Source organism: Miscanthus floridulus, chromosome 4 (genome assembly GCF_019320115.1).
Source record: "Miscanthus floridulus cultivar M001 chromosome 4, ASM1932011v1, whole genome shotgun sequence".
Lineage (NCBI taxonomy): Eukaryota > Viridiplantae > Streptophyta > Magnoliopsida > Poales > Poaceae > Miscanthus > Miscanthus floridulus.
This window is the reverse complement of record NC_089583.1, coordinates 61,588,978-61,606,722: the sequence shown is the minus strand read 5'-3', so window position 1 is coordinate 61,606,722 and position 17,745 is coordinate 61,588,978. Positions and strand designations below refer to the sequence as shown.

The following is a 17,745-nucleotide window of genomic DNA, read 5'->3' as shown; positions in this document are numbered from 1 at the left end:
ACATTGATCATGTGTTTTGCATTGGGAATTGAAACAATTTGTTGCTACTCTTATGCTAAAATTGTGACAACTAAAGGCTAAATGCTATTAAACCTGTGTCAAGCTTTTTGAGCCTCATGAACCCCATGTTACACTTGTTGTGTACGACATGTACTTACGCTTGTTTATTTTCATTATTTGGATAAAAATCCTGGATGGATAACAGATGGCTATGGTAATGATGATTTTCCTGAGGACTTCTAGACTTTTGGTCAACCAATCGACGTCCCTGTGATATGGAGCTTTCGCAAGAGATCTTTTCTTTATGCTTCCGCTATATCTAAGTGAAGACTCTGTCTTAATATTCGTGATGTAATAAACACTTGTGATGATACTATTCATAATTTGTCGGCTTATGTATGTGACTGATCTCTGGGCGCACATAAGATTTTGCATCCCATTTTATCCTTAAAATCTGGTGTGACATTAATCAAAGATGCGCCCTTGGAAGCCGTCGCCAGCGCCATCCTCGTGCTGATCAGACGTGCACACGATTGCGACACGTACTGCCTTCGATGGCAGTCCATGCCACTGCAGCAGTCTTGGACGTCAAGACTTGCAACAAAATGTCATGGGAGAGGGACGTGAGCAGGTAGCTCAGGACCTGCTAGTCCTTGACCACCCACTCCGCATACTCCTTGTTCAGGATCAGAGTGGCTTCCTTGTCATCACCCTCCTTCCCTAGGAGGAACTTTGGGGGCGGTTGTGCCAAATGGTTGAGGTAGATGGCCATTTGCACCCCCCCTATCGAGGGGAGGACCTACGCTAGCTATAGGGGATGGTTTGCTTCTCGTTGACGGGAACAAACCCTTGGAAAAGCACAACAGATTGTACAGAGGAGGAAGAAGCCATGGTGGGATTCCGTAAGGAAGAAGGCTCTAGATACCATGTGAAATGGGGTTAACGAGATGCCCTCTCCTAGGCTCTCGGTTTCATGTTATATAGATCAGGAAGAGCCTTGATGTGGCTTGTACAACACTTCAAGACTACAAAAGATATATTCTACAACAGCCTAACAAACATCTACTTGAGGTACAAGATATTCTAACGCCTAACAACATAGACGCCTAGACGTGTACCGGTTCATCCATCACACGTGCGCATAACAACCTACAAGGAATATGTTTTCCAACAATCCAAAGCCCATATTACCTCATCCCTCACTTCCTCATCTACTTCATGCTCGCTGAGTTCCTCCAACAGCTCCTCCCATTGTCTGATTTCCTCTCTAGAGAGAGATCTCCTAAAGACTAGTAGCTCCCATTCTCCATTGGTAAGCATATCAACTATCCTGTTGTCCGGCTGGGCACACATGTTAAACAGTCCAGGGAATCTTATGCTCAACGGAATATCTCCGGTCCAAGTATGAAGTATCTTTCATTCTTTCCAAAAGCGGACTCCTGACCCATTTCCCACTCTGTAGATAGCACCCCATTGGAATAGATGCTTCCAAAAGCGGACTCTTTGCCAAAACTGCGAGGAAACCCATGAGCTTGGAATTAAAGAACTATCCGTCAGGCATATACTTAGCTGTGAGAAGTTTTGCCTATTTTTCCTGAGTGTTGTTCATTAATTTCCAAATCAATTTAACAATCAAGCATCCATTCATTAGTCTGGTATTAATAATCCCTAGACCTTCCATGTCCTTTGTCCAGCTCAACATCAGTGGCAAAGCCTGAGGTAAAACCAAGGGGGACAACAAAAGTAAATTGCATGCACTTCAACAAAAAATATTAGCTATAAATTGTTGCCCTGTAACAAGCCTCTTCTGTTCTTTCTAGGCTCCACATACTAGCAACTACAGTATAAAGTAAGCATGCCATCCAAGGTGCATATAAGGAGAAGATTGATTGTGATAGGAGAGCTAAGAGATATATGTAATGGATGAGTTCATAGTCATGCACGTTTAAGCATGTTTAGATGGCCTGTTCGCTTGGCTGATAAGCCATGGCTGAAAGTACTGTTGGCTGATTTATTGTGAGAGAAAAATATTGTTCGTTGGCTAAAAAAGTATGGCTTATAAGCCAAGCGAACAGGGTGAGAGGCTTCCATGTCTCAAAAGTCTGCAGAAGACAGATGTGATGGGAGTGCCAGGTGATAAAGATTTACAGAGTAACGTAGTATGCATGTTGAAGCACTTTCAGAGTCTAGTATCCCTTCCCCCATGAATGGTTTGCATAACCAATATATCCATTTCTCTGGGAAGGCTTTCCTTCTCATTACCTCCTCTAGAAAATCCCATCTAACCTTGTCATATGTCTTCTCAAAGTCAATTTTCATAATTAGGCCTCTCTTTTTCTTTGTCTTGAGTTCATGAATAACCTCATGTAGAATGTACAACTCCTTCAAGGATGTTTCTACCCTCCATAAAACTAGTTTGGCTTTCTCCAATGACTTCCTTTACCACCATATTTAACTTGTTATTCAGGACCTTAGTAAACCCCTTGTAATCCACATTGAGTAGACATATGGGTTTGAATTGCTTCACATTATGGTCTCCTTGACCTTAGGTATTAGAGTAATAACCCATAGTTCAGTCTTTTTATATTTGACTTTCCAAGCAAATAGAGGAGGGAGTTAGCGCCGGCTAGATCTAGGTGGAGGGGCGATGGCAGAGGAGATGAGAGAGCAGGGTGGTGGAGGTCAGAGGAGATGGAGAGACAGGTGGCAGAGGTCAGAGAAGACAGGGAGCAGGGTAGCGGCGGAGGAGACAAGAGACCATGGGGCGGTGGCGGAGGAGATGAGACTGCGGGTCAGGGGAGACTGGACGAGGGGAGGGGCCTAGGCCCAGGGGTGGGTGCGGACCTAAGTCCATATTCACTGGATTTCATAAAATTTTTGGGTCCGAGGTCGTATACCAGTGACTCGATTCATTAACACGAGTCACTCGTTGCTCTTCCTTGTCATTAGAGACGCGTCTAGCAAAGAAGAGTCATTGGTAACTTATCTTTAGTGACACATTTTGTTTTCTGGCCATGGGCGACAACTAACCAGGGACATGTTTTGTTTACCCACGTCGCTAATATAACATTAGTGATGCGTTTTGATTTTGAGTCACTAATTAAAGTGTCTCCTTTGTGCTGATTTGGCATAGTAACAGCTCGATGGGATATTTCTTAGACCTTCAGGTTTCATTGTAGCTAAGGATGTGACACTATCCCAGATCTTGATATCACTGCCGGTTCAAAATTGCTCTTCACTATTGGATTTTAAACCGGCAGTAGCATACCAGCAGTGACGTGGCCTGGCAGTGATGTGGTTTTCAAGAAATCCAAAAAATAGGCTAAAAATAGAAAAAAATAATTCTGGGAGAGGCCTCACTAGACAACCATATGGTCACGTGTCGCAAGTCACAAGTCACGCTGATTTTTTGTGCGAAAAACACATGCTTCACGGCCATTGGCGCTCAAACCCCTGACCTCTTGTTTTGCATCTTCAGCCCCTAACCACTCCACATGCAAGTTGTTTGTGTCCAAATGAGATTTTCGTCCTAGCCATTTTATGTTCATCTAATTTTGAAATGAGTATTTGAGATACTAAACGAATTCAAATGAAAAAGTTACCAACTACAAACTTTTATAACTTTTTGATATCTACAACTTTCATTTTGGTAGTTTCTCCATCCGAGGTCATTTACAAAATTTGAATTTTAAATTTAAGAAATTCAAATATAGTTTTATGACAAAATGATTTCAAATCAAAAAGTTGTCAACTATAAAGTTTCATAACTTTTTGAGATCTACAACTTTCGTTCTTGTTGTTTGTCCATCCGAGGTAGTTTAAAAATTCAAATTTCAAAATTTTAGAAATTCAAACATAGTTTTCCTTAATAAGATGAATTCACATCAAAAAGTTGTCAACTACAAAGTTTCATAACTTTTTGGGATCTATAACTTTTATTTTGGTAGTTTCTCCATCCGAGGTCGTTTATAAAATTTGAATTTCAAATTTTAAAAATTCAAACTTAGTTTTCCTTGACAAGATGATTTTCAAATAAAAAAGTAGTCAACTACAAAATTTCATAACTTTTTGATATCTACAACTTTTATTTTTGTCATTTGATCATTTATTCATCTGACATAGTGATAGTAACATTGTTCACAAATGTTACATATCCCTCTTATAGTTAGTAACATTGTTCACAAATGTTACATATCCCTCTTTTAGTTTTCACAAATGTTACATATCCCTCTTATAAGACTATAAGAGGAATATGTAACATTTGTGAACAATGTTACTATCACTTTATTGGATAAAAAAATGACCAAAATAAAAGTTGTAGATCTTGATAAGTTCTACAACTTCTATGTTTCATGACTTTTTCAGCTAAAATCATTTAGTATTCCAAAATGACGTTTGAAGTTGCTATTTTTTTAAATTCAAAATTTAAATAGATAAAACACAATCACATGAAAAGATGGATAAAATAATAGCCGTAAGAACACACTAAATTGATAGAGCATGATTTTAGAAATTTTTAGAAAAAAACCCATTAAATTTGAAGTTAGTATGAGGAAGAAAGACTAGTTGCAAATTTTAGACAGAGATTAAAAAGAGAAATCAGAGTTCTTCAACAATTTTAAAATTTAATTTCAAACAGTATTTTAAAGTAGTAGATGATTTCAAATAAAAAAGTTGTCAACTACAAAATTGCATAACTTTTCGAGATCTACAACTTTTGTTTTGGGCGTTTCTCAATCCAAAGTCGCTTGAAAAATTCAAATTTTAAATTTTAGAAATCAAACGTAATTTCCGTCATATAGATGATTTTAAATAAAAATATTTGGACATCCAAACGATCACAAATTAAAAAAATTTGAACTACAAAGTTGTAGATCTCGTCGAGTACTACAACTTTGATATAAAGCTCATCTTCATCAGACATCATATGAGAAACTTATGAAGTTTTCTTGTAACATATCACTATCAGTTCAAGTCACGAACCGACAGTGATAGTATTAGTGTCGGTTCTTGGCGAAAACCGGCAGTGATGACCCAATACCACTGCCGGTTCTTGGCTAAAACCGATAGTCATATGAACCGATAGTGAAGACCCGAATATCAGTATCGGTTGGTCCTATCACTGTCGGTTTTAGCCAAAAACTACAGTGATGGGCTACCACTGTCAATTTCTTAAAATCCGACAGTAATGAGGCCGACAGTAATGTCCAATTCTATATTCTATAGTAGTGTGATGGCACGTTACATAAGGTGCTTGCAGTTGAACCACCCAACAAACAGTTGCCTAGTGTTGCTGTACAGCTAAGGAGACATGACTCATGAGCCTGTGGTTTCTGGACACCAACAACTTTTTATCGGAATTTAAAATAGGAAGTACTAAATTGTTTCTAGAGCTAAATTGTTTCCCAAGGAATTAGCTCCAAGATCATCAAGAGCATTGTTATCTTCTTCCGTACCATCATCTGGCTTCGCTACCCTATCATTCTTTTTATTCCGTCGCATTCTCATCCTCCTTCTGCTCCCCGCCATCTCTAACGTCGAAACCTACTTTCTCCATCTCTATCTCAATCTCAAAATAGTGGTCTCTAATGACAACGTCCATCTTCAATGGAACCAACTCCTGATCCAAAACAGCCACCAAAATATGCCCAAAATCATTTTTCCTAGTCCTAACCATATCCACCATTTGTGTTGAACCGAACATTGATTCCGACCACCCACAAATTGAGATATTCTCGCAGTGGCTTCCTAATACCAGTAACCCGAAGCCAGACTTTAGGGAGAGGAAACCTTCTTCTTTGACATGCCACTCTTGGAACTTCAACTGTACACACCCGTTGCGACCCCATTTTGCATCACATCTGCCCCACCATAATTCATAGATCGCTGTAATTCGGACCTTTGAAGGGAACTGACTTGTCATTATGGACTACAGGATCCCACCTCCATTTTACCGGCACGATTCTCTAAAGCTGGAGAACTAGTTGATCCTTCGAAATCATATATCCAACAACCGACACAAGAGCATTCTTGGAGTCTTTCTTGCGCGATAGTGGTGCATGTGGAATTATGATTTTTGAAGTAAGGTTTTAAATCTCCGGCCACCACGTGGACGCCGTAGCCGGGATCGAAGCCTTGGTTGGCTCCCTGGAAGGCTGGAACCCGCCCAGCAGGTCAGCTGATGCAGCTTCGTCATCGGCATGTTCGCGGACCAAGGGGCCCAACTCCACGGCCGCGAGCAGCGCCAGCAAAACGGTCGCCGCACCGCACCCTGCTGGTGGAGACGACCAGCAGGCGGGCCATGCTGGATCACACGCCCCCGAGCAGGAACATCGAACGATCCGTGCTGGGTTGCACGACCGCGCCCAGCACCATCAGTCAGTGGGTTATTTGGAACTTTGGATGCACCGCTTGATTCACGGGAGAATTCAAAATTTGAAACTTGCCCGCATCTCGCCGCCGCCGGTGACGTCGAGAGACTTGCGGCCGGTGACGTCGAGATTCCAAGCGTCACCTGCCGCCGTGAACGAAGAAGGCGAAGGCGAGTCCTGCGAACAGCGCTTCGACAATACTGTCGCACTGGCCATCGCATCCGCCAGAGTAACCTGTGGCGACAACCTTCGAGCCGGCAATGGCCAGCGCCATGGCTTTCCAGCCGCCCACGGCGCCGGAGCCAGCGTTAGCCGGCGGGTCCTTGTCATCCCGGGCGCCATCACGTCATGGATTGCCGGCTACGCAACACATACGACAAGGTTAAATGGACTTGGACGTTGATGTGATGAGTGCGACTTCATAACTACCGTTTGATTTGCTGTCTACTTCCTCCGCCGAAACTAACGGTAGGTATATCTGTCTTTTGGAGGAATTAAACTTTTTTTTTATAATTGATCAAATGCATACTTTCATAGAAGATACAAATGTTATTTGAATGCAACATTCCTGTAATTAAGATACATGGTGCCATTTCATAAATGGCCTAGCAATAATGATGACTGATGGGCTAGTTCATGAAAGAACGGTGTCATCATATAAGCACATATAAAATCAAAGGCGATAGAGAAGGATTACGATGCAACAAATTAAAATCAACACTTAGGCGGCACCACACGTTGGTTATGAAGTTTGTGCAGATCCGATAGGAACCGAAGGAACGACGCCCGCGATGAACCACCGTCGTCCTCCATTGCCCCATCCGCTTGTTTCTTGTATGCTGCCACTCGTGTTCGTAGCTCCGCCCCGTCCTGCTCGGCCATCACCAGCCTCACCTTTGCCTCCACCTCTCGGGCCTTGACGAAGCCTGTGGCGTACCCCTCCATCTCTACTCCAATGCCCATGCCCACCGTCATCAGCACCTTATTCAGCATCTGTTCCGCGTAGAGTGGCCAGCACAGCACTGGCACCCCTGCCGTGATGGCCTCCAGAGTCGAGTTCCACCCGCAGTGCGTCACGAACGCACCGGTCGCTGGGTGCCGGAGCACATCCACCTGTGGCGCCCATGACTTGACGACGAGGCCTCGGCCCTCGGTCTGCTCCAAGAAACCCCGTGGAAGCAGTGCATCCAGATTATTCTTCAGCACGTCCTCAGTGCCGGTGCCGGTGCCAGCAATAACAGCCGGCAAGACCCATAGGAACCGTTGCCTGGACTTGTCCAGACCGACGGCGATCTCCCTGAGCTGCTCCGCCGAGAGCACGCCCCTGCTCCCGAAACAGAGGAACACGACGCTGCGCTCGGGCTGCGCGTCGAGCCATGCCAGGCACTCGTGCCTCTCCTCCGCTGTCGTTGTCAAGCTGCTGCTGCTGCTGGCGCCCTCGCTGACCATTGGCCCGATGCAGTAGATCGGTGGCCGGACCCGGCCGGGGACACACCGTGGATCCATGAGTGCCTCCACGGCAGGCCTCTCCAACGACTCCAGCGTGTTGACCAGGACGCCGTCGGTCTCCGTGTCGCGCTTCCACACGTCCACGATGGTCCTGCACAGCTCGTCGTCCGGGTGCTCCAGCACTTCGGGCATGAGATGAGACGCGGGGAGCGGCGGCACGCCAAGGAACTCCACGGGCGTGTCGCGGAGCTCCTTCAGCGCCGTCGTCCTTCCGGCGAGCAGCGCCGGGAGCTGCGTCACGACGGCCAGCATCGAGGCCGACGACGCGAAGAACGTGTAGACTGGGACGCTTAGCTTGGCGGCCACGTCCACGGCGTGGGCGGTGAACATGCTAGTCACCACGGCGTGCAGGCGCTCCCGCGGCACGGTGGAGCGCAGGAAGGTCTCGAGCGCGTCGTTGTACCTGCGCATCATCTGGAGCAACAGGAGTAGAGGGTTCTTCTTCTTCCCAGAGCCGGCGAGTTGATCAGTGTCCGGCTCCGAGATCGGCGGGAGGACGTGGAAGGAGATGACCGGGTTGGAGGCAGCGATGCGCTCGATGACGCTGGCGCCGAAGTCGGGCAACCCAGAAGGCGGCTCCACGAGCACGACGGTGACATCGTAGCCGTACTTGATGAACACCTTAGCGAGCTGGACCATGGGGACGACGTGGCCGACGCCCGGGAATGGGTAGAGGACGACGGTCTGCTGCTTCGTGGTCGTGGGCATGAATTCCTTGTCCATGTGGAACGTACTGACAAGGAGACTTGATGCTGGTGACGATGGACTAATCTCTGGATCAGAGGAAACAGCTTTGGAGGCACGGAAGGGGACTGCTAGCCAGTTATACTCATAGCAGTGTGCTGCCTCGCGGGAGAAGATGCTTGTTGGAATGCTCTCCTTGCGGGAGGATGCTTTTTTATTATTATCTTAACTTATTTTTAATTAATATTTTAAAAATATAGCCAATTGTTAATTTTATATATCTAACCTGTTTGGTCGTGCAAGTCCACGTGGCGTGACCAAATCACACGGTTGCGCCATATGTATTGCCGTGACAAGGCTGCCATCACATATCCAATGTGGATATTTCTATAGTAGTAGATTAGTAGCACTATTTCCTTTGGCATGACAAAGTAGTTATATTGCACCACTCCATCCAAATCACATTTTCAATTATATTTTTTTTATCCCATCATAATAAATTAAATAATTTATTCTGATTTGATCTCCACAAAACTTAGCATGTGTTCTGTGAAGTGTAAACAGCCCATTTTAGTGACCTGCACAGAAGCAAGTACCATTGATTTTGATTTGACATATCCAATTTCAAAGTAGGTCATCTTTTTTTTTTTGCGATTACACAGTTCTAGCTGGTGGTTTTGTGCTATGCAGAATATAAAGACCTAGTGAGCTTTGGCACAACATAGATGACAAACAAGTATAACTTGCCTTTTGCTCCTTTCGTAGGGATTACTCGTCAAGGTCAGACTTGCTTGTTTGGTCTTTGGTGGTGTGTAATCTTGCTTGGCTGATGAAACCAGAAAGTGAATCAAATTTGTCCATTCATTCCTTGAGGCTATGGGTGGTACGCATCCAACAAAAATAATCACAGCATAGGATGGAGGCATGGAGCTATGAGGGCAGCAATATTATAAATATTACCTAACTCAGTATAGGAACTGCTTGCTCCACATTAAAAAAGTGTTACGATAAAAACTGGAGCAAATGAAGGAAGCTATGAAAATTTTAAAGATGTAGTGAACAACTCGATCACTAAGAAAGGAAGAATTTAAAATATTCTAGAAAAATTGTTTTTCGATGTTATGGACCTATAGTACTTCACCGCCTAAAGAAAGGCCCAATACAGACGGGGTGGGCTGAAGCTGGCGAAGATAGAACCCAACCCAAAGAGCGTATGTCACACATACTTGGTGTCGGTGATATATACATAGGGTACCTCACCATCCTGAATACCACGCCCCGGATACCAGCCTAGCTATTACCATCGGGATGGGCCGAAGACAACGAGGATGGAGGTCTACCCGAACTAGGATACATCATCAACGTGGTGGACAAGGAACCTGGCATAAGGAGCTTGGGTGCTAAATTCTGAGGGATGCGATAGCCATTTTATTATCATTTCCTTATAACCAACATAGAAACAAATCTATAAATCGTTCACCATTCATTAACCCTACCCCGGTATATATAAAGCAGGGTAGGGACCTCTCAATCGATACCCTTACAATACTAAGCAACCCCTTATAAACTCGAGCATACGAGATAAAGAGGTCTACTTCAAACTAGACTTAGGGTACCACATACCTAAATAGTATAAATATGTCTCGTGTGCTGCCCATTTGATTTCCTATGCGTGATATGCTGATCTTAATTGCCGGGGTCCAGTTGGCGCATCAGGTAGGGGCCTTTTGCGCACAATTTCCTCATGTTTCAGATGGGGATCATCTTCAACTTCGACGACGTGGGGAAGGTGCAACCAGGCGCCGAGATCACCTTTGGCATCCTGGACTTCGTCGCAGACTAACTCAGGAACTTGCATCTACAAAAACCCAAGCCACTTGTGCAGGAGGAGGAGGAGCTACCTTCCATCTACATGTTCTCACGGGGCTCGAGGATGCTATGGAAGCTGGGCGAGGCTGCTGGACCATCTTATGGACCTCTATGCTCAGTGAGACCTTCAATTCGCCAAGTGAAGCAGGGATTTCATCCTCGACAAAATGTGCATGCTCCTGGCAGGCCCGCTTTAGGGTCCCTGATATGGATCCAACACCACTACCCCGCTGCATCCTGACCGATTTACCAAACGGCCTTAGGAACACGACGGCTAGTTACCGACATTGGCTCCGGCAGGCTATGATGGCTACCCCGTGATCTTAGCTCCCTCGTAGTCGAGGACAGACCGGAGGGACATTGTGATGATGACCCAGATCGATTCGTTGCAATGGCAAGCATCCATAGTCTTGACGACAGAAACATGGGTGACGAGCCCACCATCAATGCCGAGATCGTCCCGCACAACACTGAGTACATCGTAAACGCCTTGAACATGAGCTTCACCAACCTCATTGATTCAGCTGAGTATGAGGATTACTTGGCCAACTACGTCTCAAGAGAAGATGAGATAGGGGACGGCCTCTCCTCCCTCTAAGTGTGCTCCATCCCTCTAAGTGTGCTCCATGGCTGACACAGCAAGATGCAAACTCATAGGGTGACCGTGAGGCTGACGATGTGTGGTAGAACCACCAAAATTATATGGCCCCATGCACCTGTCATTTTCCCTAAGACCTCTAACTGCTGCAAATGAGAGCCAGATAACTCCGGTAGTCGGTCGGGTGTCCTCAAGGAACCCTGAATCATCCACTTTTACAACTCATACAAGATCAACATGGAGTTACCACAACATTACAACATTGGTTACAAAATAACTTATATCAGAGTGCGGAAGACTAATAATAATAGGTTATAAAACATGTTCAAGTTAGACTTAACTTAAGTTTCAAAAGGTGAGTAGAACTACAAAAGTAACCTCGGTGAAGCACCTCAAGTAGAAGAGACAGCTAGATCATGTCGAGCCCACCGACATGACCTCAATTTGCAGCACAAGTCAGAACCTGCAATAGGGGTCAACAAACCTTGAGTGCTTGAGGGTACTTAATAAGTCTTACCTAACCAAAAGAAAAGACTCCAAGAGCATGCAAGCTTAAAGGAAAGTTGGAAGCAAGACTAACTTTTGTAGAAGAGCTTACTACCAGCGGATCCTTACTTTCAATGTTTTGGCGGAGTATTAAGTCATTATCAGTATCCAAATTTGCACCTGATCTAGCTCAAACACTTCATTAATCATCTCATCTCATCTCTTATTCATCAGTAACCGTGTTCCATAGATTAATTAACTATGATGCTGATCGGGGGATCAAGTCTTCATAACCGAGGAGCATGATGATTCGAATTGATTAGGTCTAGTTGGGGTTTCCTTACCACACAACATGTGTAGATCCTAGACCTACATATATCAACCCTTCCCAAGGATCCTACAAAATGTGAACCGGTCTTGCGCTACCCAAGAGCACAGTACTCCACCTCCTGTGATGTTCCTCGATGGATTCATAGGATAGGTACACGCTACTCTCACTATCTCTTCACTCCTAGTGCGCAGTTGTCTTTTCATATAATGGAATAGCCAAGGTATCAGGCATACTAGAGTATGTGGCCAGTACTGCAAAGTCTCGACCACGACAGGTCTACAACGACACGGTCCTCAATTGACACAGGCGGAACGAGCATGACCAGCTAACCCTGTCTGCCCAAGGATACTTTCCATAACATCGAGTCCCTGCCCGGTATCAATTTAATCATTATCATCATCATGGTATTCACATGCCCCAAAAATAGAGTCGAGGTAAACCTATTTCTCGCGAACGATGAAACAATCATTCGACTTCTATCATAGTCTAAGCATTACTAAGCATTAGAGGTATAGACCTACACATACTAGTGGGATACAACTAAGAATACCTGAATATCAAGGTAATCATGCAACAACAGTTATTCGACCAACTCCTAATTACTCAAAGTGTAATAAAGATTTGTAAAACTAAGAGAAGGGTTTATGCTCTGGGGCTTGCCTGCGTTGCAAAGAAGGTTAGTTCCGCAGAGGATCACAACTGGAGTGGGGGAGCCAGAGTCAAAAAGAGGATTCCTCGCTTCTTTCTCTCATGCAAAACCGAGTTAGACTTGGCACCAACACCTCCGATGGATGGAGTTTCTCCAAAACTTGATCAACACGAACCTTCTCACTCTCGTGCACTACATGTAATAAATGTTGCTTTGCTTAATATGATGGAATGTATGACATGATGCAAGATGAAAGACACACAAGTGCATTAATAGAAGTTAAACAAAGTTAAGAAAGTTAAGTACAACTTTCCTTCACCAAAGAACCAGGGTTATTATCATAAAAGCACTTCAGTCATTTAACTAACAAGTTAATTAGTTGTCATCATAAAAGAACTAAACTTAACATGGACCAGCAAGAGATTAACATTTCCTTAACTTAAGATCATTATAAGGAACTCATAAAAGTAAACTAAATATTTAATAAAATTATTTTAATAATTATATAAACAAGTTGATTCCAAGCATATAAGCAAGTAATTACATTGCCAACAAACAATAGGGGTTTGGGTGTTCTAATGTCCACAATCAAAGTATAAAACTCACCCAAGTCATTTAAGTATTTTTCTAATTCATTTTAGCATTTATTAATTATGGAAAAGGCATTTAAACACACTTAAACTAATTAATCAAGCTAGAATTATCAAAACATTACCAAACTTTTTGTGGAGGCAGATATTAGCACATAACATTTACACAAAAAGTTTCAGCACCACAGGATTAATATTTTTGTTTACAAAAATTACACAAGGTGCATTTTTATATTAAAAGATGGAATTTTTAAGCATGATAAAATTACTTATTATGACCAACTAATATTTTTCATAGATAGAGCATATCATAACAAGGCTACACATAAAATTCCACATTTGTTCACACTCCAATAATTAGTTATGCATTTTACAAGAAATAGGATCATTTAATCTTTTCCAGAAAACATAAAATCATTTTCGGTGCCAGAGTCTTTTCTCACCCACTCATCCCTTAGCTACCGTCACTTACAGGCGGGGCCAGGGTCAACCTTGACCCTGCCTGACCTTGACCAAGCAGAGGCCGGCGGGTACATGATGGAGCTCACAGGCGGTGAGGTCTCTGGCGGCGGAAACTACCTCGGTGAACTCCTCCTACTCACGCACATCCCATCCAAACACTAGACAGGTATCTACAGCACCACAGGGAGCACAGCGGCGGCCCGGTGGCGCTCCAGCGCGACCAAGATGACTAGCGGTGTGGTCATTGGCAACAGGGAAGGCACCAACATGCTCCTGGGAACCCCGCACATACGTTAACGCTATCAAAGAACGAGTTAGGGTTAGGCTCGAGCTCGGCCACGTTCATGGTGGAATGATGGAGCAGAGCATGGTGGCGTGGCGGCAGAGCGGCTACTACCGGCCCTAATCGGCATAACTAAAGGATGCTACACGTTGAGATACTCACCACGACCAGCCATGCCTGATGGATGAAGCGGATGCGGAGCAGGGATGGCTGTCGTCGAGAAGGACGACGACGGTAGCACCGACTAGGCGGCGAAGTGGCGTTCCTACAATTCTTGTGAGCCAAACAAGAAACGGCCGAGCCAATAAGCATCATGGCACCAAGGTGGGGCTAAAACAACAATTAGTGAGGCAAGAGAAGCTCTGGAGCGGCCTAGCCATGGTGAGGTGCTCGTGGCGACCATGGCGATGCTGCCACGATGAGAACAGCGCACGCAGACAATTCTGACGACCGGAGGCGTGCAAGCAGGTCAGCGAGGAACGCATGGGCGAGGCAAAGCTATAGGCGCGAGCTATTGGGTGGAGGCACATCGGTGGGCTAATTTTGCCAACGAGCGAAGCCTGCTGGAGACGGAACAGAGAGAGGAGGTGGTCGCCGACGTCGCATAAAAGAAGGTAGGGACAGCTTTTCTAGCTGCGCTAGCTCCAGCTCAAGCTCGACACACAAGTAGGTCTATGTCCGAGCGCGCTAAGGTGACAACGGAGGCAGCGACCATCGGCGGCAAGCACCTGCGTGGCACTGTTGTCAGTGCCACTATAGCGACTAAAACGGCCATCTTCTTCGCTCTTTTTCTCTAGAATCTGCGCAACAACTCGATTGGCATGAACAAAAGTTATTCATCTATACGTGCTCTCCAACATTGCTTTAAGGTTCAGGATCAAAGGAGCCAACATTGCTTTAAGGTTCAGGATCAAAGGAGCTTGGGATTTTGAGATTTTGAATTCCAAACAAGGGTTCAGTGAAGCTGAACCTAGGGTTTCAGTTTTAGGTTTTGAAAAAAACAATTTTTTACTTAGCAACTTTGGGATTTAATTCATGAGCAACCAACAATCAAACATCACAATTAAATCTCCTACAACTAAAAAGAATAAAGTGTAGATATTTTTTGGTGCGACATTTATTTTGGTTCGTCCGTCTGCCCATTCCTACGATCCCATGACATCTCCCGCATGTTGCGTCCTTTGGTGCGATTCTCCTTGATTGAATATTGCCTATCATGTGATAGAGGAATCACGGCAAAATATGAAGTAGAAAATTATTGTGCTATCCATATACACATTGCATGTTTGCATGCACCAGCATACATGGCAACGAGCAAAAGGACAGAGAATTAACACAGAAGGAAAGAGAATTAAGACAAAAGAAACCTCTTTATATTTCTGAGAACCTTGCCAAATCTGCCTACATTTAATTACTTCTCATCTTTGCATTTGCAAAAGGAATAGCTTTTTTCCTCTTTCATTTGGTTTTATGCTCACATGTTCCATCGCCCTCGCTTGCTGTTTCTTCTGAAATTGCCCTTGGGTCTATTCATTTTGAATCATTTTCTCATATTCTAATTAAACTACAAAATTTTGAATTAGGATACGAGGTAAGACATGCAAACAGATATTTCAAAACTACCTGTAGAGTCCAAAGAACTTAATAAATAAATCCTTCTGGAGGCAATGCAAATTCTTTCTAATCTTTCATTTGGTGTAGTTAGTGTTATCATAGTACCCGCATGTATTCATGGAAAATAAATCATAGATAAAATGTAGATATTTTTTAGTGCGATATTCCAACATGGGTCTATCGTCCTGTCAATATCATTAAGGCAGATCACATAAAAGATGAGAGTCCCTCTATGAGATTGCTCACAAGAGACTCAATATATGGAGATGCAGCAGAACTTATTCATGGATTTATTGGTGCATGAAAGAAATGGATATCGGAAAATTCTTTCTGCCAATATAAAATATTATCTTAGTCATATCACGAAAAAGTCTATATAGTAGAGTTCGTGAGCCTGCGATGCCGCGCTCTCCGTGACTGTGTTAATTTCACGAACTTTGCTTTTTGAATTAAATGTCACTTTAACGTCAGTATTTAATTTAATAGTATTGTTATCTTATCGTGCGATCTGAGTGTTTTTAGTACAAAAGATTTAGTTGTCCCGTAGCAACGCACGAGCACGCTACCTAGTCCACATTATCAAAGCTCAAGTATAGGACCAAACAATGGAACAAAAGTTGGACACATTTTATTTATGAAATTTCATTTAATAATTCTCCAAAAATTGAAATAAATCATTGCATTTCAGTGACAACTAAAATGGCTGTGGAAAAACAGCATTGAATTCAATTTCTGAGCTCAACTTTAAACATATTTGACTTGAAAACTTTAACAAACTTTTATTCTATATTATAGAGCACACTTTGAACTACAAAGTTTATATTAATAAAATTTTAATTGTTTAGGCAAATTATTACTCTATAAATTCATAAAGAACCTTAATCATCAATATTGCTAACATTTCATGTATCAAAACAAATACCATATATACAACATACATATGCTATAATTGAAACATAAAATGCATAAATGACACAATACTTTATGCTTATGCTTGATGATGCTTATGATCAAGATTTTAATTAGTCTTTAACATCTACTAGGATGTTACATGGTGACCACTCCGCGCATAACCACGCCGATGCATGCCTCGAGAGCAGCCAACAAATTCAGGATCAGCTCCTCGGCGACATCGACATGTTGGCTATGGGAAATACCGTGCTCCGCCGCGGACTCGAGACGGAGATGCCCACGGAGGCGCAACATCCACACAATGACATGCTACGCGAAGGCAACAACGGCCGCCTGCACCCGAGAGCTAGCCAGAACTTCGCCATAGCCATGTTGGCGGCCGTTGGAATGCCAAGAGCCGTCGTGCAAACAAGGGCGCCGCATGCTCTGCCAAATTAAAGATCTAGTGGAGTTGGTTGCGGCGCAACTTCCCAAGCTAAGTCGCGCATACGTGTTCATATAGGAATACAGTGGCCAGTGGGCACATGTACGTGTGAGACATGGAAAATGGTATGGAAGAGGCAGAAATAGAATTATAAGGGCAGTTCTCCGAATGTCCGAATTGTAACGGTATATGTCTAAATTTACAAAATTGTAATGGCATTGATAAAAAAAACAATCTAATTTCTGCCATATCAATCGATTCAGTAGTGACTCGCGGCGATTCATGGAGGAAATCCAGTGTGTTTTGGAGGAAACTCAGGAGGAGCCTGCAGATCCGAAGTTGAGGATAGTTGAGCGCCCCGTGGAAGAGGAGCACGAGGAGAAGTGTGGCGGCGGCGGCGGCGACGGCGAGGAGGAGGAAGACAGAGACGGAGGCCACACGGTGGAAGAGGACAGCGACGACAGCGTGGAGGCTTTGGACAAGAACGACAAACCGTGTTTGCCATGCTTCCTATCCTGGGATCCATCGGTTAAAGTTTGCGCGGTAGGTAATGAGAACCTCACTGCGACTTTTTGAATTAGTTTCTAATAGTTATTATCTTTGAACCACTGACATTAAAGTATCATCGATGTGAGAGATCTTAAATACAATCTAATAAAGCTTGAGTGGATCCACTACTACAGAATGGACTTATTGTTTCGGACGGTAACGACATTTAGTCCCAGTTACCACGCCGGGACAACGATCCCAGGACTAAAGGTGGAACCTTCAGTCCTGAGTCATCGAGCCGAGACTAAAGGCCCTCCAGCCGAGCAAACCTGGCCGCACCCTTTAGTCCCGGTTGATAACCCCAATCGGGACTAAATGTTCCTATTCTTTTTCTTTTTTTTTGTTTAATTTGTTTTCAGTTCAGTTACACATATTTGTTTAATATATAATATGTTTTTATGTACGTATTCTACA

General features: G+C 43.8%; 1 protein-coding gene across 1 annotated transcript; it reads right to left on the bottom strand.

Moving 5' to 3' along the window:
* Window positions 1-6,840: 6,840 nt before the first annotated feature.
* Window positions 6,841-8,737, bottom strand: LOC136551559 (UDP-glycosyltransferase 88A1-like). The gene has a single exon (XM_066543097.1). It carries the CDS (start codon window positions 8,601-8,603, stop codon window positions 7,086-7,088), a length of 1,518 nt encoding a protein of 505 aa, XP_066399194.1. The 5' UTR covers window positions 8,604-8,737; the 3' UTR covers window positions 6,841-7,085.
* Window positions 8,738-17,745: the final 9,008 nt, after the last annotated feature.

What these genes read in the sequence shown, in the direction of transcription:
- LOC136551559 (XM_066543097.1), bottom strand. Translation starts at nt 8,603, where the DNA reads ATGGACAAGGAATTCATGCCCACGACCACGAAGCAGCAGACCGTCGTC.